Source organism: Gekko japonicus, unplaced genomic scaffold (genome assembly GCF_001447785.1).
Source record: "Gekko japonicus isolate JY-2015 unplaced genomic scaffold, Gekko_japonicus_V1.1 scaffold2204, whole genome shotgun sequence".
NCBI classification, from domain to species: domain Eukaryota; kingdom Metazoa; phylum Chordata; class Lepidosauria; order Squamata; family Gekkonidae; genus Gekko; species Gekko japonicus.
The window spans coordinates 61463-87451 of record NW_015163670.1 but is presented as its reverse complement, the minus strand read 5'-3'; the positions used below and the strand labels follow the sequence as shown (position 1 = coordinate 87451).

The following is a 25989-nucleotide window of genomic DNA, read 5'->3' as shown; positions in this document are numbered from 1 at the left end:
GCCCGGCAGCTGCATTGTGGACCACCTGCAGTCTCCAAAGCATTTTCAAGGGTAGCCCTACATAGAGTGAATTTCAGTAGTCCGGTCTGGAGGTGAGTGTTGCATGGATCAGTGTGGCATGATCTGACCCAGACAAATAAGGAGTCAGCTGGCGGGCCTGGTGTAGGTGAAAAAATGCCAACTGTCCTACCATGGATACTTCTTTAACCAATGATAGTGCAGAATCTCCATGACTCTTTACAGCTGTCAACTGGACACCACTGAGTCTTGGACGTGACCCTCCAGCTAGCATCTCAGTCTTTCCCAGCCGCATGACCTCTGGCTTGGATGGATTCAGCTTCAGCCAGCTCCCCCTTATCCACTGAACTACCACATCCAGGCACTGGGATAGTGCCGAGATCCCTGCTGCCAGCTGTTTATCCAGCAGGAGGAAGAGCTGAGTGTCATCAGCATATTGCTGGCACCCAACTCCAAACCTCCTTAGTGATCTCCACAAGAGGGTGCATATCTATGTTAAATAACATCAGAGAGAGGATCAAATCTTGTGGGATCCCCACGGTTCGGGTCTTGTTGGGCAGACCTCCCCTTCCCAATAGCAACCCTCTGAGAGCATCCCTGGAAGTATAAGGAGAATGTCTTTAACCTTGGGAAAAGAGCATTAAAATATATACTAAAACGGGTTCTAGAACAGGCATTTCTTCTTACTAATTTGTTTTGTCAGTGTGTGGTCATTTGGCTCAGTCTTGAGAGTCTCCAGCAACACTGCCTAGTTTCATGTTTATACCAAAAAACTTTGAAAACCTTTCCCTTTCTGAAATAGTTATCTTATGGTGTGTGAAACCATCTGATCCAAGAAGTTTACTTCAGACAGTATTAATGACACCATTTTAGACTAACGTGTCTGCTTTTCTCACTTTAAATTTTGTATTTTATAGTAGATGTAAGAAATGCATTCTGCCATAATTTGGCAGCAGTTTGTTTTGTTTTTGTTTTAAGTGAGAATAACATAGAACACACATCTGACAAGGACCAACTTCCATGATTTGCTACCTTAGGTCACAGATATCTTAAGTGGCATGTTGGCATATTATACTGTTGGAGGGGTCAACTTCCTAAATATTTGAGAAGACCATCAAGCATGGTCTCTGTAGTTGCCATAATTTTTAACCCCTAGAAATGCCTGTGCGATTTTTTCTGTGTGTGTATATGCCCCTGTGCCTGGAAGTAATAGTGACATCTGGTGACTCCTACTGGGGCATGGAGGACATTCAGAGAAGTGGCTTGATAGCCTGCCTCCCAACCCTAGTTCTCTACTGTACAACATCCCATCCAAATACTTTTCAGGGTCAGCCCTGCTTAGCTTCCAAGATCTGACGAGATTGGGCTTGCGTGGGCTATTCAGGTCAGGGTGAAATACCTGTGCATTTGACAAAGTAGTCTCTGATTCACAAAAACTTATGCTTCAGTAAATAAATGTGTTCATCGTTAAAAATGCAACAAGACTTTGTTATTTTAAATCACTCTGGCTAGCCTAAATCATGGTGGCTACCTTGGGTTGCAACATTTCAGTTGCAATCAGATCCCTTCCCTTTCTGTCTGCAGGCCAATGAAAAATAAGGGGACATGCAGTGTCCCATAGTGAATATCCTCTTCTCTGAGCTAGAAAATATTGAAAGGAAAGTATAAATGCTGCTGTAAACATTGCATTTAAAGTTGGGTGACAGCTGTGGGTTTTTACTTACCTTATTTTGGTGAGTCTCTGTTTTACCAGTTGAATGGTATGTACAAGTAGGGGGGTCTGTAGTAACCCTTGTCCTAGATTGCAAAACATGACATACATCAGCTTATTAGATTCATTTACAACAATCTTTTCAGTATATATAATTCTCATCATGACCCCATCTGTGCATACTTACCTCTGGAGACTGGGGCCATGGACATACGAGACAGATGTCTTGTGATGTAGTCATAATATGCTTCATATTATAAGTATTATGAAAGCAGTCTGGTGCACAGTTGAGGATAATGTACATTGTACAGGCCGTTTAGAGGCTATATTTGTTGTCAAGAAAGATGGAACCAAAATAATTATTATATCTAATTCTCAACTTGGGCATGTCTGTGGATACTGAAATACAGAGGCTGGGACCATAAAAAGATCGGGAGAAAATACATTGCCCAAATGATAGAAATAGCACCTGTAGCTTTAAGAAACAGATGCCCTCTGAGATCTCAGTGGCTATTGTGGGGGTTGTTAGCAACCACATAACAATATTGCCTGCCTTCAGACTTTTGTTTTTATCAGTAAAAGGGAAGGGGGGAAGGATCCTTTCCAGGGATTGGTTGGAAATCACCCCTGCTCCCCTCTCCCTGCCCTGGAGAGAAAACTTATCCAGAGCAGGCCTATCAGCAACCACCAGGTGACTCACTACCACACAACTTGCACAACCATCCAGGACCAGCAGCAATCGCCTGGTGACTTACTGCTATTTAACAGCAGCCACTGTGCAAAAGCCAGTGTAGTGTAGTAGTAAGAGGATCAGACTAGGACCCAGGTTCAAATTTCCACTCTGCCATGAATCAGTGACCTTGGATCAATCGTTCACTGACATGTTCAGGTGCTGGTCTGCAGTTGAAGAGCAAGATTAGAGTCCAGTATCACCTTAAAGACCAACAAGATTTTCAGGGTATAGGTTTTTGAGAGTCAAAACTCGCCAGTTTGGTGTAGTGGTTAAGTGCGTGGACTCTAATCTGGGAGAACCGGGTTTGATTCCCCACTCCTCCACTTGCACCTGGCTGGATGACTTTGGGCAAGCCGTAGTTCTGATAAGAGCTGTTCTTGAAAAAGAGCAGTTTCTGTCAGAGCTCTCTCAGCCCCACCTACCTCACAGGGTGTCTGTTGTGGGGAGGGGAAGGGGGAAAGAGCTCTGAGACACCTTTGAGTAGTGAAGGCCCGGGGTATAAATCCCATATCTTCTTCTTCTTCTTCTTCATCAGATACTTGTTGATATCTAACAAAGGGAGCTTTTGACTCTTGAAAGCTTATACCCTGGAAATCCTATTATCCTTTAAGGTGCCACTGGACTTGAATCTGGCTGTTCTGCCTCACAGAGTTGTTGTACAGTAGAGAAAGAGGAGAATTATATAAGTTGCTTTGGGTACCAGTTGGGCAGAAAGGCAGGGTATAAATTAATTAAGTAAATAATAAATAAAAGCTGAAAACTATTGAGCAGGGAAGGAAGCAGGAAAAGGGGAGAGGATATGGGAGCTTTCTGGCAGAAGGAAAGAGGAAATAGTGTAAAGGAGAGGAACAGAGGGGAAAACGAGGTGCCTCTTACAGGTCCTTGAGGATTATCTGCTTGTATATTAAATTTCAGGATTCTGAAATACTAAGGATCTTAACCATATTGATCATTGCAACAGCTGATTAATTTCACACACACCCAGGCTGCTTTCAAACATCACAATAAATGACAGTTTATAAGCTACGGTTTGATTAAATTCCAGTTTAGTGTGATGTCTGAAAGCAAGCTGCCCAACAAACTGGTTTGTTGGTTAGTGATCTGAGATTCTAAACCAGAGTTTGTATCTGGCTTGGTAACTGTGATATGCAATGATACATGAATACTCTTTTCAACTTCTCTCCCCTTAATTTCTTAGGAAAAGTGAATAAGTGTGTGACCTGGCCATGATCGTGTTTTTTTCCCAAGCCTTTATTTTCTTTCCAAGAGAAACCAAAGTTAGGGTATTAATAAATCAACCAGGGTTGGGGGATGAAGGCTGTAAAAGATCTGTTATGACTTAGTACAATTTATAAAATGCACTGAGGTGGTGAGGGGGTTAATAATTAGCAAGATAAGGGAGAGATGAAAGCCAAAAGATCTATTTTGATCAGGTGAGAAAGGAGAGGAAGAATAATCATTAGCCTAAAGGGAAGAGGTTTAACTTTTTCTATGATTCTCCCACTTATAACAGCCCAACAAATAACAAGAAAGCTTTATACACGTTGAGGCTTTTTCAGCAGCTCGGCAATATAAAGAAGTTCAGGATAACATTCAGAGATTCTGCTTGGAGGCAGGAAAAGCAGCAAGCAGCAGACTAACTGGGATTTACAAAGCAAAGTTTATTATGCATGTGTGCTAGACTAACCAGGGTTTAACCCTAACCCTGATTTAAACTAGCCTTAGTTTACTGTGACATCCAAATGCAGCCCTAAACCTGGAAGTATCAAAGGTGTGCTGGAGGGTGTACACCCCAAAAATGTACTACTAAAACTGAATTTTATTTTTTTTAGAATTTAGGTAATTTGGCAGTGCCATTCTAAGCAGCATAAGACCCTTCTAACCAATCAACTTAGAAAGATATAACTCTGGTAGGATGGCACTGTTAATTCTTCTTTTGGAAGGGCTTTCAGACTCTGTCGTGTAGTGAAATGGAAGGTTCTTTATTGTAGCCATAAAGATTAAAATGAAGGCAAGATGGGCATTTTCAAAGCATTTCAAAGCAGAAAAATCCATCTTCTGTCTTTGGAAAGATCAGTGTTTAGTTTTAGAAATGTTCCTTGTTGATGCTGTATTTGTAAATGCATACATGCGGTGTGTTTTCATGGGAGTTTTTTTGTTTTCTCTTTTAAATGACAAAGAGGTTCTAATGTTGAGGCCTGCCACATCAATGGCACAAATGAAATGGTGCCTAAAGTTGTCATTCTAATTAAATTTTATGTTTGCATTCATGGCTGAATATAGAAAGGATTAAAACAAAATAATATTGGTAAATGTGGGGTTCTCTACATGAGAGTGATATTTATCCATGAAAGTATGTGTGAAGGTGGAGAGCCATCTAACATTTGCAGTTAACATTGTTCACTAAGGACTACTTTGAACGTGCAGGTCCGATGTACTTTCTTCACATGGTTGTGTTCATTGGTCTATAGTTGTGGAGCGAGCTTAAGTTTGAGCTGGCTAGAACAGACTACCTGGAGGTAATTTCATGATTACTACTGTGGTCATTACAGTGGTGAACTGCATGGCATACATAAAAAAACAAGTTATCGCACACTGTTGTTCATCTGAGTGAAGAAGACAAGCAGGGTTTATATATAGGAACCAGGTCGAGATTCTGATAAATCGTCACAATTAGCACTTTACTGAATTGCCACACTATGGACCCCATTGTAAGCATGTGCAAACATGCATACCCCTCTCTCATTGTCACCAGTGTATTAAGGTTTCTTCTGCAGTTGAATGAGGCCTGTCACTGTTATCTGTCTTAGCTTACGTGTGGATGGAAGGGTTTCTTCTAACTTCTTTATCTGGAGGTAAGTCCCATTGGCTTCACTGGAACTTACTTCCAGGTAAGTGTCCTTAATGTGGTACTGCAAGCAGATTGTAGATAAACTCTTAGCTTAGTTTTCATTTCAGTGCCAGTGAATGGTACATGAGCAGGACTTGTCACTCTCGATAGAGCAGAGATGCTCTGTTGGTCCAGAGATGGGCAGTCAATAAACAGGCAGAATTTCCCCCCCCTTGATTTGTCTTTAACTCTGCTAACTTTCTCCTTCCTTGACTTGACTGCTTGCAATAATTATACATGCTCATTTGTACTTCCTCCTCCTTCCCACTTCACAAAATGCTAAGTATATCCAAAATGTTATAATATACTGTAAAATGTGCTGCTACCTTACTCATTTCACACAAATTAGACATATTTCACTCACTTTCTGAACCAAAAAGAAAGCTGCAGAGCGCTTTTCATTGTTGAAATTAAAATGAATGCAATTAAACCACAAAAACTACAATTCATGTTAATGTTTTTCTTTACTGAGATGGCTTCTAGAGATGTCTGTGAGTTTGCCCTTTGTTTTAAAGCACTTAACGTAAAAGGCAGCAAGAACTCTTAATTAGTGACAACAATAAAAATGTGAAGAATTATTTAATAATCAGTTGATCTCTTTGAACAGTTGTCAGCTATAAAAATCCTATTTGTGATACAGCTATACTAAAAGCTGTTCGTCTCAATTTGAGGGCTTTGTTTTGTAATCACTATTAATTCAGAAAGAGAGTTCACTGCAGTAATTCCCAAACTTTGTATCACGGCACACTAATGAGCCATGAAAGAACTGTTAATGTACCACTAAAAATAAATTCAGCAAATCTCCTTGAGCCTGAAGCATCTTTTCAATTGGCTATCACTGCAGTACTGGTTGTCTTTGCCATGTCTTTGCACTGGGTCTGATTTCAGAGCATTCACACAAAGTAAAATTTCCTGCCCTCAAAGGAAACTCTCCATTGTTTTTCTGCCTGAGTCAATGTTCTGGATGTGACTCATGATTATAAAGAGGCAAGGAGAGGAGTGGGACTGGGCTTCTTGGACAATGGGTACTCTTTCATGTTCAAAAAACACTATATTGGCATAAGCATTAAATGTGGTAGCTCTACTTTTAATATAGAGGGGAAAGTGTGCCTGTGCTATTTGAAGTTTGGAGTACACTATGGCTGTATTCAGACATCATGATAACCCTTGGATTATAAGTCATGGTTTGATGAAACTCTAGTTAGCTGGAACATGTGGATGCAGATGGCCTGACAAACTGGAATAATGTATTTGTTTGATACCAAGCCAGGGTTTCAAACTAAGCTGTTTAGCTGTAGTGCAACCACAGGATGTACTAATACTGACTTGCTGTCAGCCACAGTTCATTGAGTAGAATAACCCAGTGGACTGCCTGGACACAGACATGTCTGTTTAGACAGTATGTCTTTCCTACAAGGAGAAGAGGCATACAATTACATACAAATGACTAGTAAACTGACCAGTGGGTTGCACAACCTACTGCTGAAACAAGACACAGTTTAAAGAAGACACAGTTTATTGTCTGAATGCAGCCAAAGTTTACTGTGGTTTTTTCCCACATTCCTATTTGTGTTGCACTTCTCATAGGCAAACTCAGTTTGTTGACTGGTTGTGCTGTAGCTTGGATGTGTCGCAGTTTTTGTCCATACTGACAGGCTTTCAGTTTGAAAGAATATTGTTTTTATATTGCTTGAAGGTTAATGACTCTTCAGTGGAATGTTAACACTAGTTTCTGTTTCTCATCTGTACAGTCCCTTCAGTCTGAATATGTTCAGTACTAAAGCCTTGTTGCTTCGGTGAAAGCTGGATAGCTCTTACAATTCAGTGTTCTTCACGGATGAGCAATACTGAGGGGAGCAAGCAACCCACAGGGAAGAGAGACCCTTTCATACCTGATTAGAACTCTAAAGACAACTAGGTCTTTGAATAATCACAGACTTCACTTAGTGACTACTGCAGATGTACTGAACTTCTGAACATTACAATTGTGTGCACAGATATGAGATTTTAATACTAAGGAAATTTGTAATAAATTTTAGCAATACATTTGTAAGTACAGTTCTGATACAGTGTTACAATGTATATGTACTGAGTAAAATATTTTGGTAAGCTCTCTGTGTATATATAATATATATGAATTGTGTAAAAAAAAGTAGACTATATTTTGATTTGTTTCACTTTTTTTTTTTTACCAAAAATGTGTATTTTTAAATATGAGAATTTTATAGTGCAGACATTGGCCTGAACCCGGAGAAGCCTGTGTATACAAAGCACTTATGCTGGGGGGGGGGGATTTCCTTCAGATAGCAGTCCAGCCCCATGGACTGCAGCTCTGGAGGGTCACCCACCCTTCAGAGAGCACAAGGGTGCTTGGGGGGGGACAGGGAGGTGAACAGCTACTATGAATGCACAGAAGTATACACAGAAGGCTACTGTGAATGCACAGAAGTATACACAGAAAGCTCTGGATTCTAGCCGTTAAAGGTGAAACTTGCTGGTTTTATTTCATGCATCACTGAGGTTCAGTTTAAAGAACTTTACCTGGTGGGGAACAAGTTAATGTCATTCTTGTTCTTTTTAGCGTTTAAATAAACGGGCTCTCAAAAGGGATATGGTATCTCTGTCCCATTCTAAAATCCTGAGTTGGTGTCCTTCCCCCCCCCCTCCGTATAAAGGGAATGTAATTTTAAACAATCTGTCATACTGACTAACATTTTCAGCTCAGCAACTTATTTTTATACAGATGATCTACTCTTGGAGCCTTACTTTCTGTATTGTTTTCTGTATAATGTTTTCAGTGCTAAAAACTGTACTTCTATCAGAATGTAACCCCCAGAGGAAACACACTGCTTTGAATAGCAGCAAGGGCTGGTGCCTAGCAGGTGAAGCCTTGTGTTTCTCTGAATGTGTATTGTCTTCAGTTTTAGATTTGCTGGATGTTTTTATTGCTAAGATGCAAAGTGTTGCATCAGATGTGCAAATTTGTGTTGCCACATAATTAGGCCAGACTACAGCACATCATTCATTAGAAAGTGCAGGTGCATTGTTAAAGCTTTGCACAGACTGTTCTGTTCCATTGGAATCCGTGCTGATCACACATTCCACCATGCTGTGCTTATACTCCCAAAAGCTCTTGTCGCTGATTAGTATCAGCGTTAGTTCTCTGTTAACTTTAAGCACTGAAGCCTTTCAAGCAATGTTGCTGAGAGAAATGTACCTTTGTATGGGAATTATTCAAAAATAGCTCTGAAATAGAATCACTTCCCACTTGTTTTTCTTTTTGCATCACTATCAAGTGGTGTCATTCAGAATGCTGTTACTGTATAAGCTAAATGGTAATATGCATATTGCTTGCCATTTATAGTGTACTAAAGTCCAATACTCAATATTAAACTAAGCAAAGGAAGTGCTTTTTGTTGCATATCAAACCAGAATAATTCATTCTGAGAGCAAGTCATGCGTTAGTTTGAAGGGAGATGGTCATAATTATGATAGCTAAATTCTCGATTGCACCTGTTTTAATCACTGAATGCAATAATGCGACTTATTATAATGTGTATAATGTATTGTATATGAGCGATCAGCAAATTCTAAGGGAATTCTACCTCTTACAGAGTTTCAGATGTATTTTGCTACTATTGTACTTACTAGAAAGATGTACTATTTTTTAAATGTAGAGTTATAATGCTAATCCATAATAAAAGTAAAAATTGCACAGCTTATTTCTTTCATTTTTGTTGAATTTTAGCAACCTTTGGATTTGAAGCAATATAATCCTATTTGACAGCATGTGTTTTTTGGCCCCCTGGAACTTCCTTCCCTCAAACCCAAACTATCCTTCAGAATGATAGCAACTTTTGCAGTTGTAGCTGATACATGCTTTTTTCCGGATACTGAACTTTGGCTGAGAATCAGGAGAGGGGTCTTTGTCAAGGACTTCTCTCCTGAACCAAGTCTGATGTTTCCTTCTTATCTATCCTCTGCCAATATTTCTTCTTCATGTTCTTCTGCTGTCATTCTTTGTCTTGGCCTCTGTCCTAAACAGTAACAGCTGTGAAGGTTTAACTGGGCCCACTCACACTTTCCTATATACATCCTGTTTTGTTTTTGTACCACATATTTTCTGTGCTGGTCCAGTTTGAATCAGCTTGCATTGAAAGTTTTGAGATAAACAGCATTTGCCTTAATTGTCTTCACATTCTTGCTGTGCTGTATACAGGTCAATATTTTTATTTAATTTTCATATAACCACCATTTCAACGTATAACATAGCAACAAAATCAATATAAGTAATGAAGAATACATAGCAACTCGTGAGATAAATCACTAGGCTTAGCAGCTCAAAATTGAAAAGGTTACATATAGCAACAGTAGTATAGATTGGTGTTATTCCATGGAGATCTTCCAGACTGTTCTTAAAACTATATATATTTTTACATATAATTAACTGTTTCGTAAAAACGGTGTGGAATTTGGGATCTCAATGTCAAATTAGGTAGAAATTATGCCTCTAGAAATGGGAGCCATTTATTCATTATGTTAACATGGCTTTCTGTGTTTCTAAACATGCCCGTGCTATCTGCAGTTTTGTTCATCGCATATAGTACCCAGACCTTGGCATACCACAAGTTCAAATGAAGTGAGGTAGGATCTTTCCATTTAATGGCAATGACCATCTTGGCAGCTTATAATAAGGTTGATGTCAAGATTTTACGAATTTAGGGGACTGATGTGTCTTGCCATAGATCTAAGAGAATTAATGCTGGTTGTCTTGGTAGGTCATATTGTGTGATAACCTTAATTTGAGTCAAAACCATCTCCCAGAAATCCCTAACCCTCTCGCACTCCCACCAGCAATGAATGTAACTGCCTTCTTGCCTGCATGATTTCCAACAAAGAGGGGAGCTTCTATGAGAAATATGATACGGTCTCCTGGGTGTCATATACCATCTCAAAAGTAATATTTGCCTTTGTATTTGAACATTCAAGATATTAGAAGTTAGGTTATGGGAAGACCAAATATGATGCCAGTCCTCTTGAGTTAATGTTTTTCCACATTACGGGTCAACTTCATATGCACAGGTGCTTCTTTTATCCTCTTCTGTGAGTCGCTTAAAGCTTTGTGTACATGCTGGAAATACCCATGTGGATGTGGAGCAGGTTTTGTCATAGGGGATGGGGAAGACAAACTTTTGTCCAAGCAAAACATCGGAATGTATGTCTAGTCTAGAATTAATATGGTTAGATAGATCAGGAGGACAGGCCTTTTGACCTTTAGGCTGGTGTTTCTGGAAAACTGTCTCTACACCAAAGTGATTTGTTCTCACAGCCAGCCAGCATAAGTAGTGTTATACCTTGGTTCAAATCCCATCCCAGTACTGAATGCAGTAGATGGGCATGAGCCTGAGCAGGCCTCACTCCATTGCCCACAGGTAAAATGGGAACAAAACATTCTCATTGGAGAGTTCAGATAGTTAGATCAAGATAATTTGCAAAATGTGTTAGTCTTCAAAAGTGTTATGCAAATGACTGATTGTAGTAATAGCACTAGAGTATGTTAGACTGCATTTGGTCAGGTCTAACAAGGCTTTTAAAAAAGCGGGTTCAGGACTCACATGACCAGGGCTAGGTACCATGCACTAAAAAATTATAGTTCTGTGTCAAGGGAAACTGAATTCTGTTGCATATAGCATTCTGCATTTCCTCTCTTGCATAATTTATTTTCAGATCTGTTTTTGCTGCCTTAAGAGCTACAGAGCTTGTGTAATATAGTAGCGAGGAAACTGAGCTACAACCTGCGTGGTTCTCAGTATGAATCTCACTTCTGCCGTGACTCACTATGTGGCCTTAGGTGAATATTATATACATGACTAGGTTGACACACACCAGTCCCACCTCCAGCATTCATGCAGTCAGCTAAATGCTTGCTGTGAGTCCCGTGTGTATGCACCTGGGTTTCTCTGTCCACTTGGAAAACTGCAAGACAGTGCTGTGGATTGTATGGAGCTAAATATGCAGACATCTGTATGCCAACAGGCTCAGTTCCACTGCCCTCTACCTGTAACTGTGTGTTTGTAGTTTTTATTGTCCGCATATGATTAATGTTGCATAAAGTGGACAATAAGTACTGAACAAGAAAAGAATAACGAGTGGGATGCTGTTTTGCAGCAGTAGTATTGAGCTATGCCATCCTCAGTCATCTTGCTGGTACTGGGTCTGTAAATATGGATTGGCGCAGACAATAACAGACTATGATATCACTTAGCTGTTCCTTTTTGGGGTATTTTTTGCATTTTGTGTGTTTGTGTGTGCGTGCACGCGCTTGTCCATGCCTGGAAGTCATGGTGACCCCTGGCAACTCCCACTAGGGCACAGAGGACATTCAGAGAAGTGGCTTGATAGCCTGCCTCTACCTCCTGGCCCTGGTTATTCTCTGGAGGGCTCCCATCCCAATACTTGCCAGGGTCAGCCCTGCTTAGCTTCCACAATTTGACGAGATCAGGCTCGCCTGGGCTATCCAGGTCAGGGCCATCAGCTGATCCTTGATTATGGATTCCCACTTCCCCCCATACATTACTTGGAGACCCCATCCTCAGGGGGCTACTACACCATGAGCTTAAAAACAGGAGTAAAGGTAAAGGTTCCCTTGCTCGAAAGCCAGTCGAATCTGACTCTAGGGTTGCGGTGCTCATCTCCGTTTCAAAGCCGAAGAGCCAGCGCTGTCCGAAGACGTTTCCGTGGTCATGTGGCCGGCATGACTAAACACCAGGGTGCACGGAACGCTGTTACCTTCCCATTGAAGTGGTACCTATTTATCTACTTGCAATTTCTTGCTTTCAAACGGCTAGATTGGCAGGAGCTGGAACTAGAAACTAGAACTGGAACTATAGACGGGAGCTCACTCCGTCATGCGGCACACTCGGGTCTCGAACTGCTGAACTACCGACCTTCCACAGCCCACAGTTCAGTGTCTTAACCACTTGAGCCACTGCAGGAGTGCAAATTGCTATTCCACTTTAGCGTTGGTCAATAACTCCATTTCATCCTTTGATGTGCTGTCAAAACAGTAGTTCCAAAAACTAGTCTGGACCTCTGCTTTCTACAATGAATGGCCAATGGTGGCATAATTTATTATGTGAGCCGCCCTGAGGCTGCTATGGCAGGGAGGGCGGGGTACAAATTTAAATAAATAAATATAAATAAATAAATAAGAGCATGCGTTTGTGATAAGGCAGATGCAGTCAGAGGCAGGAGGGCCCATGTTCCTGCCTTTGGTGTGAATTCATGCCTGTGCTCTTGACTGCCCCAGCTTCTGCTGCTACCTGTTTGCTCAGTAAATGGGAGGGAAATCGCCCCATGGCACAGCGGACTGCACGTATAATGTTTTGTGTACCAGAGTGGCACTGATGTCTTTGAACTGGAGGCAAAAGTTTTTTCCCCTTTTCAAAAAGGGATTTAAAATAAATCTGTATGAGGTTTTTGTTTTTCAACCAAGACACAAGCTGGCCACTTGGGGATGGAAGGAAGAGAAGGCAGAGGCCAGTGAGGCTGCTTTGTCAGCCTCATAATTGGAGCTTAATGCTGTTGTATTTCTCATTATCTTTCTGAAGCAGCACTCTGAAAACACCTCATAAATCAAGCTGGTTTGGACTGGCTTTGAACTAGCAGACCCAAGGAGAGGGGAAATGAGATGCTGTTTGGGGTGGTGATTTTAAACCTTGTTTCAGGGCTGTGGGGGAGGGTCCTTTTTTACATCTAAAGACACAGGTTCCCATTTAATGGGTCTGAGAAACTGTTTTGTATGAACCAACTTTTGCAGTTGTATCATGCCTTCCATTGTAAGCAGATTTGCCATGTATATACACATAATTGTTACCACATGTACAAGTGGTGTTTGCGGTGGTGTACACTAAAGCTGTGAGTCTCAGACTTTGTAAAGTATGATCCACTTTTAAACTGACTCTACACTTCGGGACACATTTGCAAAGTAACTCTTAGAGAAACCTTTAATGGCATAATAGTACAGCAAATCAGAAATTAAAAAAACTACACACACACACACACATATATATACACACACACAAAGTCTCCACCAAACAACCCATTTGGAATTAATGAAAAGGAGGGGGGAAGTAAATCTAAGTATTATAGTCTCTAACGCTTAATTTCCATACACATAAAGTAACTCCCATGCTGTTTTCCCCTTCCCCAACATAAAAGGCAAAACTCAGCGCTGAGCACTGAACTAGTTTTGATCCAGTGGTGGATTTCCAAAAATGCAACAGGATTTTTGCTGATTCCCCCATCTATCTACAGACCTCTGACTCCCCCCCCCCTTGCTGGGGGGGGGCTGTGTCTCCCACGAGCAGATTGTTGGGGGCATTTTGGGCTGCAGCAGGGAAGGGGAACTGTGAAAGTCCTGGTCTGTTGATGGGAAACTTTACATTTTTTATGTTTAGTATTTCTAAATATATAGCAGTATTGAGCAGCAGGCCCTAACCTGGACGGCCTGGGCAAATCTGCTCTCATCAAGTCTTGGAAGCTAGGCAGGGTCAGCCCTGGTTAGTATTTGGATGGGAAATCCAGAGTTGCTGTGCAGAAGCAGACAATACAAACCATCTCTGTTTGTCTCTTCCCTTGGAAGCCCCACGAGGGGTCATCATAAGTTGGCCGTCACTGGCGGCACATTCCACCACCGCTGAGCAACAGGTAGGCTGTATCTCATGGGCACAATCTATGATGTCTGGAAAAGGCTGGTCTCCTTTTTGGGCGGTCTGTTACACAGTGAATCAGTACCCTTACTGGCAACTGTGGGTGATATTAATGAATATTTTCTCCTTGAATTAATATGAAAAATTAATTTTGGGGGGAAATTAATTGCACAATCCATTGGTTTCTTCTGCACAAGTGGCTTTTCCTGCGTAAATAAACTTTTGGCAGCTATCTTATGGTGAGGTTTCTATGTTCGTTCTAACTCTGTGGATAAGTCTTAGTTCATGTACGTTCAGAATTCTTAACAAAATCAAGACACCTAGCCACAGGATAACCCATCCATGGTATTTGTCTTCTGCTACCAATGACGCAAGGGTCATGGTGGCTCAGAGGTTAAGACGCTGAAGCTCCAGACCAGAAGGTCTGTAGTTCGGCAGTTCGATACCCTAATGCCGCATGACAGAGTGAGCTCCCACCTCTGGCTCCAGCTCCTGCCAACCTAGCAGTTCGAAAGCAAGAAATTGCAAATAGATAAATAGGTACCGCTTTGGTGGGAAGGTAACAGCATTCCGTGTGCCTCAGTGTCTAGTCATGCCGGCCACATGACCATGGAAACATCTTCAGACAGCGCTAACTCTTTGGCTTGGAAACGGAGATGAGCACTGCCCTTAGAGTTGGATTCGACTAGCTTTCGAGCAAGGGAAACCTTTTTACCAAGGACACAAGTACATACCTGAAAAGTACGCAGACGGATGAGTGATTTCAGCTTAGCGTACTTTTATTAGATCAAGAACAAGACAACTTTAGCCGGCTTGCAGGCCGGCTTATATGTCCCGTGGAACCGCCACCCATAACACACCCACACTTCCCAATAGGTTATTTACAGTGGCCGAGAGTTCCATAGGCTCTTGGCTGGGAACCTAGCCCACTGATTGGTGCGGGCTAGGATCCGCATAGTCCATTGTCTCTTTGAGTGAAGCTCGACGTTTGCGCTTGACCACATGGAGCCCAAGCTGGCCACGCGGTCTGAACTGGATATATTACAATACCTGACCTGACAAACAGTCTGATATACTGGCTGGAATCCCAGAGTAGGACCTGGGTGATGTGGTTCTACACCTCTGCTCTGCCATGAAATCATTTAGAGAACCTTGAAGCAGGCACATCTGAGCACCTGCTGGGCTGGCTCTCACCTTGCGGAATGGCCTACCTGAGGAGGTCAGGAAGGCTCCCACACCTGGATTGTTTCACAGGATGCATAAAACAGAAATGTTCAGGAGAACAGAGGGATTGTAGTTCAAATTGTCTGTGGAAACATTTAAGCAGTTCCCCCTCCCCCATTGTTTACAATATACTGTTATGTTTCATTCTTCTTTTAACCATGTAATCCATTTTTATTACCATGCTTAATGTATGATACTACTTTTTGCTGCATTGTTTCTATTTGCCTTGAGTCCCAAGAAGGAAGGTAGATGATAAATGAAGTAAGCAAATAATTAAAGAAGCCACCTCACAGGGTTGTTAACAATAAAATGGGAGAGGGGAGAACTCTGTATGCTGCTCTGAGCAACTCGGAGGAAGGTTGTGTGAGAATATCATAGATGGTGATTGCAGAAGAATTAGCGGGGGGGAGGTTTGCTTGTGTGAATTTATCCATAAGATAAAAGAACATAAGAGACACCAATGTTGGATCAGGCCAAAGGCCCATCCAGTCCAACACTCTGTCACACAGTGGCCAAAAATACCAGGTGCCATCAGGAGGTCCACTAGTGGGGCCAGGATATTAGAAGCCCTCCCACTGTTGACCCCCCCCCCAAGCACCAAGAAGACAGAGCATCACTTGCCCCAGAGCCCCTATCTATACCTTGTGGCTAATAGCCACTAATGGACCTCTGCTCCATATCCTTACCTAATTCCCCTTTGAAGCCGTCCATGCTTGTAGCCGCCACCACCTCCTGTGAAAGAGCCCTAAGCGCTTTAACCTTTCCTCATAGGGAAAGTGTTCCAACCCTTTTATCATTCGAGTTGCCCTTTTCTGCACTTTTTCCAAAGCTATAATATCCTTTTTAAGGTGTGGTGACCAGAATTGCACACAGTATTCCAAATGAGGTCTCACCATTGATTTATATAGGGGCATTATTATATTGGCTGATCTGTTTTCAATACCCTTCCTAATAATCCCCAGCATAGCATTTGCCTTCTTTATTGCAGTCACACACTGTCTCGACATTTTCAGTGAGTTATCTACTACAACTCCAAGATCTCTCTCTTGATCTGTCTCTGCCAGTTCAGACCCCATCAATGTGTATTTATATTTAGGATTTTTTGCTCCAATGTGCATCACCTTGCACTTGGCCACATTGAACCCCATTTGCCATGTTGACGCCCACTCGCCCAACTTTGACAGATCCCTTTGGAGTGCCTCACAATCCTCACTGGTTTTCACCACCCTGAACAACTTCGTATCATCTGCAAATTTAGCCACTTCACTGCTTACTCCCAACTCCAAATCATTAATGAACAAGTTAAAAAGCAGTGGACCAAGTACTGATCCCTATGGTACCCCACTGCTTACCACCCTCCACTGAGAAAATTGCCTATTTATTCTCTCTGTTTTCTATTAGCCAGTTTTTGATCCATAAAAGGACGTCCTTTATCCCATGATTTTTGAGCTTACTTAGGAGCCTTTGATGAGGAACTTTATCAAAAGCTTTCTAGAAATCAAGGTAAATAATATCTATTGGATCCCCCTTGTTCACATGTTTGTTCACCCCCTCAAAGAACACTAAGGTTAGTGAGACAAGATTGTAGAGATATGAACAAATATTTGCATCCTTGTGGACTGATGTTTGCTGACACACCATATGAATTGTTCACACACACATCCAGATGTTCAGAGAACACTGTTTGAATTGCCAGAGTAAGAGACTTTCACCTGAACAGAGAGTCTGCTTGCTGCCTGCACTTTCATGCTAATGAATCTGGTGACACACAAAGATCCTGGCCTGAGGGAGAAGAAGCACATTTCGCCATTGTCAGTAGAAACCACAGCTTAAAGACAAGTAATTCTCCATTGCTGGAAGGACTGATGTCACGCAATCCACGTACTGAACTTTACATCTGAATTACCGTTTCCTCTGGGAATGTTTATTTGATTGCATGGGAAAGCGGAGATTCATTTGCACATCAAGGATAATGGTGACATCAACATTCACACCTGACCAGATGGCCGGTTTTGAGTTAGAGTCTAGAGTTTCAAATATTGTCCAACCTTTAAAGGTAGTGCCCTTTCTTGCATGCACCAATGAGATGTAGCAGTAGGACGGACTTATACTCAGGTGGATCCAGAATGGTGAAGGTTGCCAACCACCTCAAAGATTTCACTATAAAAAGCAGGGACCACGTGCCTGGGCTAGCCGCTATCCCCCCCTGCTGTAACTCCCCTTCTCCCCAGTCTGCTAAAATCCTTTGTCTTTACCTGACTTCTTGGTGTGTGCACAGCCAAAGAGGTTCACGCTTAGCTGGCTGGTTCTAGCAGGTGTGTATTTAGAAATCCCACTAGATATTATTCTTACCCTTCAAGTTTTCATTGCAACAGATAAGACTCCAAGAACAGGCAAGTATTAAACCATGTACCTACCCACCTCCTAAGTAACTAAACTATCTTGATATCTTTCTGTAAATCTAAAGGAACCTTGAGTGTATGCGAATGTGAGACTGATTTTGAGTGTATTGGATGTTGATATTGCTCAGTAAAAAGACAATTTGATTTGGAAAAACACCAGTCTCGTCTCCATCACTGGGGCTCTGTGGGTAGACACGACCTCCGTAAAAGTTGGCAAGAGCTCACGTTAAATTTAGTTAGCCATCTGCTGTAAATAAAGCGATTGGCATAACAAGATCTTCCCTTACAGAACCCATGCTTAGTCTGCCTCAATAGGTTTTGTTGGTTTGTGAGACAAGATCTTCCCTTACAGAACCCATGTTGAGTCTGCCTCAATAGGTTTTGTTCATCTATGTGCCTACTAATTCTTTCCTTAATAATGGTTTCCACCAATTTACCCGGTATCGACGTCAGACTGACTGGCCTGTAATTTCCCGGATCTCCTCTGGAACCCTTTTTAAAGATGGGAGTGACATTAGCTACCTTCCAGTCCTCAGGAATGGAGGCAGATTTTAAGGAAAGATTACATATTTTTGTAAGGAGATCCACAAGTTCACATTTGAGTTCTTTCAGAACTCTTGGATGTATGCCATCTGGGCCTGGTGATTTATCAGTTTTTAAGTTGTCTATCAGTTTTAGGACCTCCTCTCTCATCACCTCAATCTGACTCAGGTCTTCCAACACCCCTCCTGAAATCAGTGGTTCTGGAGTGGGCAAGCACTTCTCATCTTCCACAGTGAAGACGGAGGCAAAAAATGCATTTAGCTTCTCAGCCATTTCCCTATCATCCTTCAATACTCCTTTTACCCCTTGGTCGTCCAAGGGCCCCACTGCCTCCCTGGCTGGTTTCCTGTTTCTAATGTATTTGAAGAAAGTTTTATTGTTGGTTTTTACGTTTTTTGCTATATGCTCCTCATATTCCCTTTTTGCCTGCCTGACCTCAGACTTGCATTTTATTTGCCATAGCCTGTGTTCCGTTTTATCAGCCTCACTGTGACTAGCTTTCCACTGCTTAAAGGAATTCTTTTTACTTTTTACAGCCTCCATTACTCTGTTTGTTAACCATGCAGGCTTTTTCCTATACCTGTTTGTGCCTTTCCTAACCTGCGGAATATATATTTTTTGAGCTTCTAGGATCGTAGTTTTAAATAGATCCCAAGCTTCCCCAATTGTTTTGACCCTTTCTACTTTTCCTTTCAGTTTCCTCCCCACGTGTCCCCTCATATCAGAGAAATTACCCCTTTTAAAGTTAAAAATGGTTGTGTGAGTCTTTTTGGCCAATTCTCTATTTGTACAAATGATGAACTCAACAACATTATGATCACTGTTTCCAAGCGGTGCAATCACTTTTACATCTCTCACCAGGTCTTGAGTGTTACTTAGGACCAAATCAAGGATCGCCTCTCCCCTGGTAGGTTCCGTGACCATCTGCTCCATAGCACAGTCATTTAGAGTGTCTAGAAACTCAATCTCTTTTTCCCGACTAGAACACATATTGACCCAATCAATGTGTGGGTAGTTAAAATCACCTATTATTACACAGTGTTTTTGTCTAGTTGCTATCTTTAAGGCATTCATCATTTTATAATCCTCCTCTATCTTTTGATCTGGTGGGCGATAACAAACTCCCAGTGTTAAGTTTCCTTTTGGCCCCCCTATTTCAACCCATAGAACTTCCAGAAGCGAATCCAATTCACTTAGCCTCTCAATCTTTCTAGACTTTATACCCTCTCTGACATACAGAGCTACCCCACCTCCAACCCTTCCCCCCCTATCCTTCCGATATAATATATAACCGGGAATCACTGTGTCCCACTGATTTTCCTCATCCCACCAAGTTTCAGAAATACCCACAATGTCTATTTTTCCCTCCGACACCAAGCACTCCAACTCCCCGATTTTACCTCGGACACTTCTAGCATTTGTATAGAAACAGCTGTAATTTCCCTTACAAGTTAAGCCTGCATCCTTCCTCTTGCTATCTCGAGTCGTTGTCCGGCAGTCCATGTCACCAGCCATGGCCTCTGTGGACAATTTCAATCCACCTCCCTGTAGAAAAGCAACCGGTACCCCCTCACCTCTCTCAGATGAGCCAACCCGAACCAGAGACTTTTCATCTCCTGTCGGCTTTCCCCCAATATTCAGTTTAAAAGCTGCTCTGCCACCTTTTTGATTTTAAGTGCCAGCAGCCTGGTTCCTTCTCGGGACAAGTGGAGACCGTCTCGCCTGTACAGCTCCCTCTTGTTCCAAAAAGTATCCCAGTGCCTAACAAACCTGAACCCTTCCCCCCTACACCATCGTCTCATCCACGCATTGAGACTCCTGATCTCTGCCTGTCTCTCCGGCCCTGCGCGTGGAACAGGTAACACTTCTGAGAAGGCTACCTTGGAGGTCCTGGACCTAAGTTTCCTGCCCAGCAGCCTAAATTTCTCCTCCAGGACGGTGCCCTGTTTCTCCTTGACCCTCATGCTCCCTGACAGTGGCGGGGCTGCCAGATCCAGAGTGGGACATATCTAACAAGTCCCCGGGAGTCTTTTCTGTGCGCCTGACTGTCTCTGCTTCTCCAGGTCAGCCACCTTTGCCTCAAGGGAGCATACACGTTACCTGAGAACCAGGAGCTCCTTGCACCGAGCACACACCCAAGACTTCTTTCCAGTGGGCAGATAGTCATACATGTGACACTCCATGCAAAACACTAGATAGCCCCCAACCCCCTGCTGGCATTCTGGCTTCATAATTGTTTTAAAATAAGTAAATATAATCCCCCTTTTTAAACCCTTTGTATTTATGTGGTTTTTCTTGTAGAAGTCAACTTACCTTACGGGGAAGACAAAGAGCCTTTATCCAGAGAGGTGAAAGAATTAAAAATATGGGTTTTTGAACGGTTGCTGCATTTGATGTGCTATTCTTAATAATTTTTATTCTGTTGGATTCTGAAATTTCTTTTGTACATTGCCTTGGGCATTTTCAATGGAAAGGGATTTTTTTTAATTAACAGTTTTAAGTGTAACTGTAAGAAGCATCATTTCTCACTGTGTGAGTGTTAGTTGTTTTTACCTTATTTTTACCTTATCTGTACCATGACTGATTCAAAACTTAAGAAAAATCTCAAGTAGATAGACAGGCAGATGAATGATAGATGATAGACAGACAGATGATAGATAGATGAAATATATATGATAGGATGATAGATGAAAGATAGATGATAGATTGATGGAAGATAGAATGATAGGCAGATGATAGATAGATAGATAGATAGATAGATAGATAGATAGATAGATAGATAGATGATAGATAGATAGATAGATAGATAGATAGATAGATAGATAGATAGATAGATAGATTCTGTTACCAAGGAGCGGCATGTAAGTGTGTCTGCATATTGCAATGAAAGATTTGTTCTAAAATTAGATTTTTTTTAAAGCCATAGAGGCGTAACATCTTTTCCTGAAATAACACAGACTGGAAGAAGTCAAGCACAATGAAGCGTTAGCAGAGGAGCTCCCGTCCATCCTGGGCTGGATTTTAGCGATACTGGAAAAGTCCAGGAGAAGTGAACTGGAAGGTGATGTTAAAACCAGAGTGATGGAGGTGTGTGCTGGGTGTGTGGGTGGGAGGAAACACTCTGGCTGTGTAATTGCAGTCTTTGCAGAGCATGCCGCTGAGCTCTTTTCCTCCCCACCCTCCTGCTCTCAGAAGCCCGAAATCTGTTGAATAATTCATAGAGTACAAGCATCGAATTTTCCCTGGCTGATGTACATCGTGTATTCTGTAGAGCACCAGAAGAAGCCCTGAGTTTTCAGAGGAGGCGTTTAGTGCTCTTGAGGCTGTTCATCACCCATTACTTACACAGGTAACCATCCTTTCTTCTCTCTCATCTGTTTGCTTGCTTCTCTTTGGGCACTAGATGCTCTTGCCCGTCTTGTGAACTTGATTCTCTGACCATGGACATCTGTCAGATTGTGTTCCTCCATATGCTGCTGGCACCATCTTCTTCTGCTTGCCTGGCTTTCAGACACTCGCCTGAGATCATGATGGCTGCATCCTCTTGGTTATGCCTGTTCTCCTTGTTTCAACTTCTGAAGAATTGCTGTATATTTTTGCCAACAACTGACTTCAGGATTCCGCATGTACAAATGTGAGAGGGAAAGTTTTATTGCTGTCTCGGTTCTCAGCATGCTTTGGACCTTTCCCATTATCTGTGTTTGCCCTTGTTGGGTTATGCATGGTCCTCATTTATATCTTGATTTCTTCATGGCCCATTTTAGCCAGTGATGAGATTTGTCTAGAGGTGGAGGTGCAAAAGCGCTGGATTTATGTTCTACGGCATGCTCAACTCCTCTTCCTCCTGGAGCTCGAGCTCCTTGCACCTGCTGCTTTGTGAAGAAGACTCCCTCAGCTCCAGGATCTCTTTGTCTCTTCTGTATGTCCTGTTGGCTATCTCTGGCACTTTATCCAACATCACAGTCATTTATCTGGTCTTTACCTTCAGGAAGCTGCGCACCACCAGCAATGCTTTCATTGTGAATGGCTGCATTGCCGATCTATGCGTGTGTGGACTTTGGATGCCACAAGAAGCAGTGCAAGGGTTGCTACCCCCAGGCTCTGCCACGGTTCACTCAGAAGGGTACCACTTGCTCCGGGTTGGGCTTGTAGGCCTGGGGCTCATTGTCTCACTGCTTTCTCACCTCATGGTGGCCCTCAACCGATACGTCCTCATCACCAAGCCTCCAATTACATACCAGGCTGTTTACCAGCAGAAGCACACTGCCTGGATGATTGGCCTGTCATGGGGGGGTGCCCTGCTCCTTGCCTTGATTCCATTCGGACTGCAAACGTGGCATGACCAGCCGGGGTCCAGAAGCACAACTAGCAGAAGCGCCTCCAGTTACACAGGCCTGATGGTTGCCCTAGCTCTGCTCAGCCAGACAGTTGTGCTGCTGCACTGCTACATGGGGATTGTAAGGAGGGTGCGTGGCAGCGTCAAACGGGTCAGTGTCCTCAACTTCCATCTGCTTCAGCAGCTTCCTTTCCCGGCTGCATCACAAGTGCCACGCCGGACACAGCGGCGCTTGAGCAGCATCTCTGTGTTGCTCCTCTGCCTTGTGTTTCTCCTGGCTACCCAGCCCCTGGTGTGGATCAGCCTGCTAGGCTTCTTCTTCCAGCCCATTCCTCGGGGGGTTCAGCTAGCCAGCTGGCTACTCTTTTGCTCTCTGTCTGCCTTCAATCCACTGCTGTATACGTGGAAGAATGAGGAGTTCCGACGCTGCATGCGTTTAGTTCTACCAGGAGGGGAAACGGCAGTGGTGGCAGCGGATACTCTGCCCCTCCCCACAGTCTCTCTCCCACCTCAGGAGCCATCTCAGCAGGGTACAAAGATGGAGAGCATGGGCAGCTTGGTACTTCAGTGAACCAACCTGGGACAATTTGTGCGTGTTAAGAGGAAAGGTGCTGAGAGACATTTGGAATGTCTGTGACTGGGAATGACTCACGGAGATGCTCTCCACAGTTCCCTGAAGAGAGACATCAACTGCTGCCATAGCGACACTTGTCAGCTATATATATATATAAGTTTTGTATCAAATTAGTTTTCTACTTCATGGAATTTTACAGTAGTTTAATGTTGTCAGGCTGAAAGCATATTATATACCTCAATTTGCCTGTCAGTGTCTTAACTTTTGCCTGAAATTTTGTGTTCCTTTCTGGCTCACAGAAGTGCCAATAGAGACCAACTTGTAAGGGTAGGGTTGCTGCAGCTCAGTACAAGAGGGCATGGTTGGTATGTATAAGGTCCAAAGGGCTGGGAAAGACCCTCCGCCTGAGAACAAGTTAACTTCCTCTCCATTTGTTTCTTTCTCTGTTTCTGTTTATAAGATAATGAATTCTGGAGTCTAGGAGTGGAACATCATTTCGAACTTGATAGTAATATTTCTGTACTGTGCTTAGGAAGTGTGGGTTTCTTCAGTATTCCAATAGTAATCTAGTTTTCAGATAAACTGTGTACAGTCAAAGTGGGTTAGGAATTTAAGATTACATCCAGCAGCAAAATAACTATTGTTATGATGGACCGGCAACAACAGCACAAAGGGAACAGCACAAAGGGAAGTTGAGAAAACTAACACATGGATAATGTGTTGTAATTGATCCAGTGGGGATATGGGTTCAAATCCTGTTCAGTCTAGGGTGTCCTTAAACCAGCTGCTGTCTTTAATTCACCTCGCAGGCTTGTTTTATGGGTAAACTGGCTGCTGGCTACCTTAAATGGAATACAAAAGAAAGGCCATAATAAAAATATAAGTGTGTTTGGGGCATTGTGTGTGTGCGTTTGCATGCACAACGAACTCCTATGAATTCTGTATATAGAAAAATAGCCTTCATCTTGAGGTCTCCATCATTGGAAGCACCTTACCCTCAGCTAAATCCATTTGTAAGGACATAATGTCTTTCTCAGACAATGATAAGGAAAGCTATCTGACATGATATTCCTGTGTAAAGGTTATCCTATCCCAGCTCCATATGAATAATGGCTGGGAACCGAGTTGCTTCCCAGTCTCCAGCACATTATTCAGTCTGTTGGCTTTCTCTACCAACCTGGTATGATTTTGACCTAGGCAAGTGAGAGCGGCCCATTGTGAGTTTCCGAACATTTTTTATGAAAGTGGAAAACACTCTGAATGCAATGGGACTTAAATGAGGTGTAACCAACTTGCTTCGATTGCACTTAACTTGACTAGGGCCACTAAGTGTGGTCCATTTAATTTTGGGCTCTGGCTCTGAATCCTAAAGTTGATTGTGTACATTGGTCACAGAATGGGGACTCCAGGCCCACACTGCATACTATGTAATGCATGAAGAGCCCATATACATATTACAGCACTGTCTTTGCATTTTTATGTATCCTCAAGTTCATTAATGGTGCTTTGAAAGTAGGAGTTGATAAAATGCAAGAGCAACCAGTCCCCCCCCCCCCAAAAAAAAATTATCCTCAGTGGGTGACGAGAGAAGTCTGCAGTTTTTAAAGACCTGGTCTGAGTTATGCAAGAACAGAGACTGATGCACTTGGCTTTTGGTGTTCACAGCCTGCTAGCCATCGTTTTGATACCGGGCAGCTGAGCTATGAATGCAAGCTGGAGCATCAAAGACTCTCACAACTAGGATGATCACAGTAAGCAGAGAAGAACTCAGCATAATTTTTGTATCCCAGAGTAGCTTGTAAATGGGTTTTGCTTGCTGTTTTATCCATGTTTCAGGTCAGGAAGGAATGTTCTTTGGCAGTTTTCTGTTTTCCTCTTGGTTCCTTTGTTTGAGTTGACTGGAACTTTATAACATAAGATGGAAAATGACAGATTTATTGATGAAGGCATTACAAATCACAGTACTTTGAACTGTGTTTAAATGTACAATAAAAATACTTTTTAAAAACCCAATGCATTTCAAGAAATTACCTCCTAATCATAGGAAGGAAAGGGTAAAATGCATTTTGCATATCTAATGTTTGTCCTCAAAATGACCAACTAACCTACTAACTCCTGAGTGATCACTAACTGCTATCATCTAGAGCTTCTTGAAGTACATCATGTGATATCAAACAGATAACCATAAACCAGATCTGGCCCAGAAAGCATTTTTCTCTACTGGCTGGAAGCTCTACTTGTTTATAACCAAGGTGGCATTAATGTCCCCTCCCTCACTTTCACTTATAAGGGAAAGAAAATTGTTTCCAAAAGTTGTTGTGTGTGAATGAGACTGAAGACCCCACACTGTAACGTCAGAGCAGATTTTATATGTAATGTCCCATCTCCGCCCCAACACCCTGTGCTCTGTCGCTATGAAGCCTTTACAGTAAGTAGCACTGACTTTCTTATACAGCCTTGAAAGCACAGTGCTGCAAATTTCAGATCCATAAATGATTGAGTGGAGAATAGAATGGCTGCTGAAAACACGGAGGCTGGCCAGGCAAGATCTCAATTATGTGAGGGATGTGGGTTTGGCACAGGAATGAGTCTGGCACAGGATAGATCTAGGGTTGCCAGCCTCTAGGTGAGGCCTGGAGATTTCTCATAATTTCAACAGATCTCCATATGACTGAGATAAGATCTCCTGGAGAAAATAGCTGCCTTGGAGGGTGGGTTCTACAGCATTATAACCTGTGCAGGTCCTTCACCCCAAACCCAGACCTCCCCACTCTCCACCTTCCCCAATCTCCAGGAATTTCCCAACTAGGAGTTGGCAACCCTGCATAGATCCAGAAAGCCATGTGA

The 25989-nt window shown here is 42.5% G+C and overlaps 2 protein-coding genes across 2 annotated transcripts in view; both read left to right on the top strand.

The window, feature by feature from the left end:
* Window positions 1–7343, top strand: part of CDC14A (cell division cycle 14A) — a 97765-nt gene extending 90422 nt beyond the window's left edge. Inside the window, exon 18 of the mRNA XM_015407747.1 lies at window positions 7104–7343. Within this exon, the coding sequence (XP_015263233.1) occupies window positions 7104–7133 (30 nt within the window). The 3' untranslated portion in view covers window positions 7134–7343. The remainder of the gene's footprint in view (window positions 1–7103) is intronic.
* A 14713-nt stretch (window positions 7344–22056) lies between these two features.
* On the top strand, window positions 22057–23139 carry GPR88 (G protein-coupled receptor 88). Its single transcript, XM_015407746.1, has one exon. It carries the CDS (start codon window positions 22057–22059, stop codon window positions 23137–23139), a length of 1083 nt encoding a protein of 360 aa, XP_015263232.1.
* The last annotated feature ends 2850 nt before the right edge of the window (window positions 23140–25989 follow it).

Bases quoted from the DNA above. Each gene is read 5' to 3' on its own strand.
- GPR88 (XM_015407746.1), top strand. From the start codon at position 22,057: ATGCTCAACTCCTCTTCCTCCTGGAGCTCGAGCTCCTTGCACCTGCTG.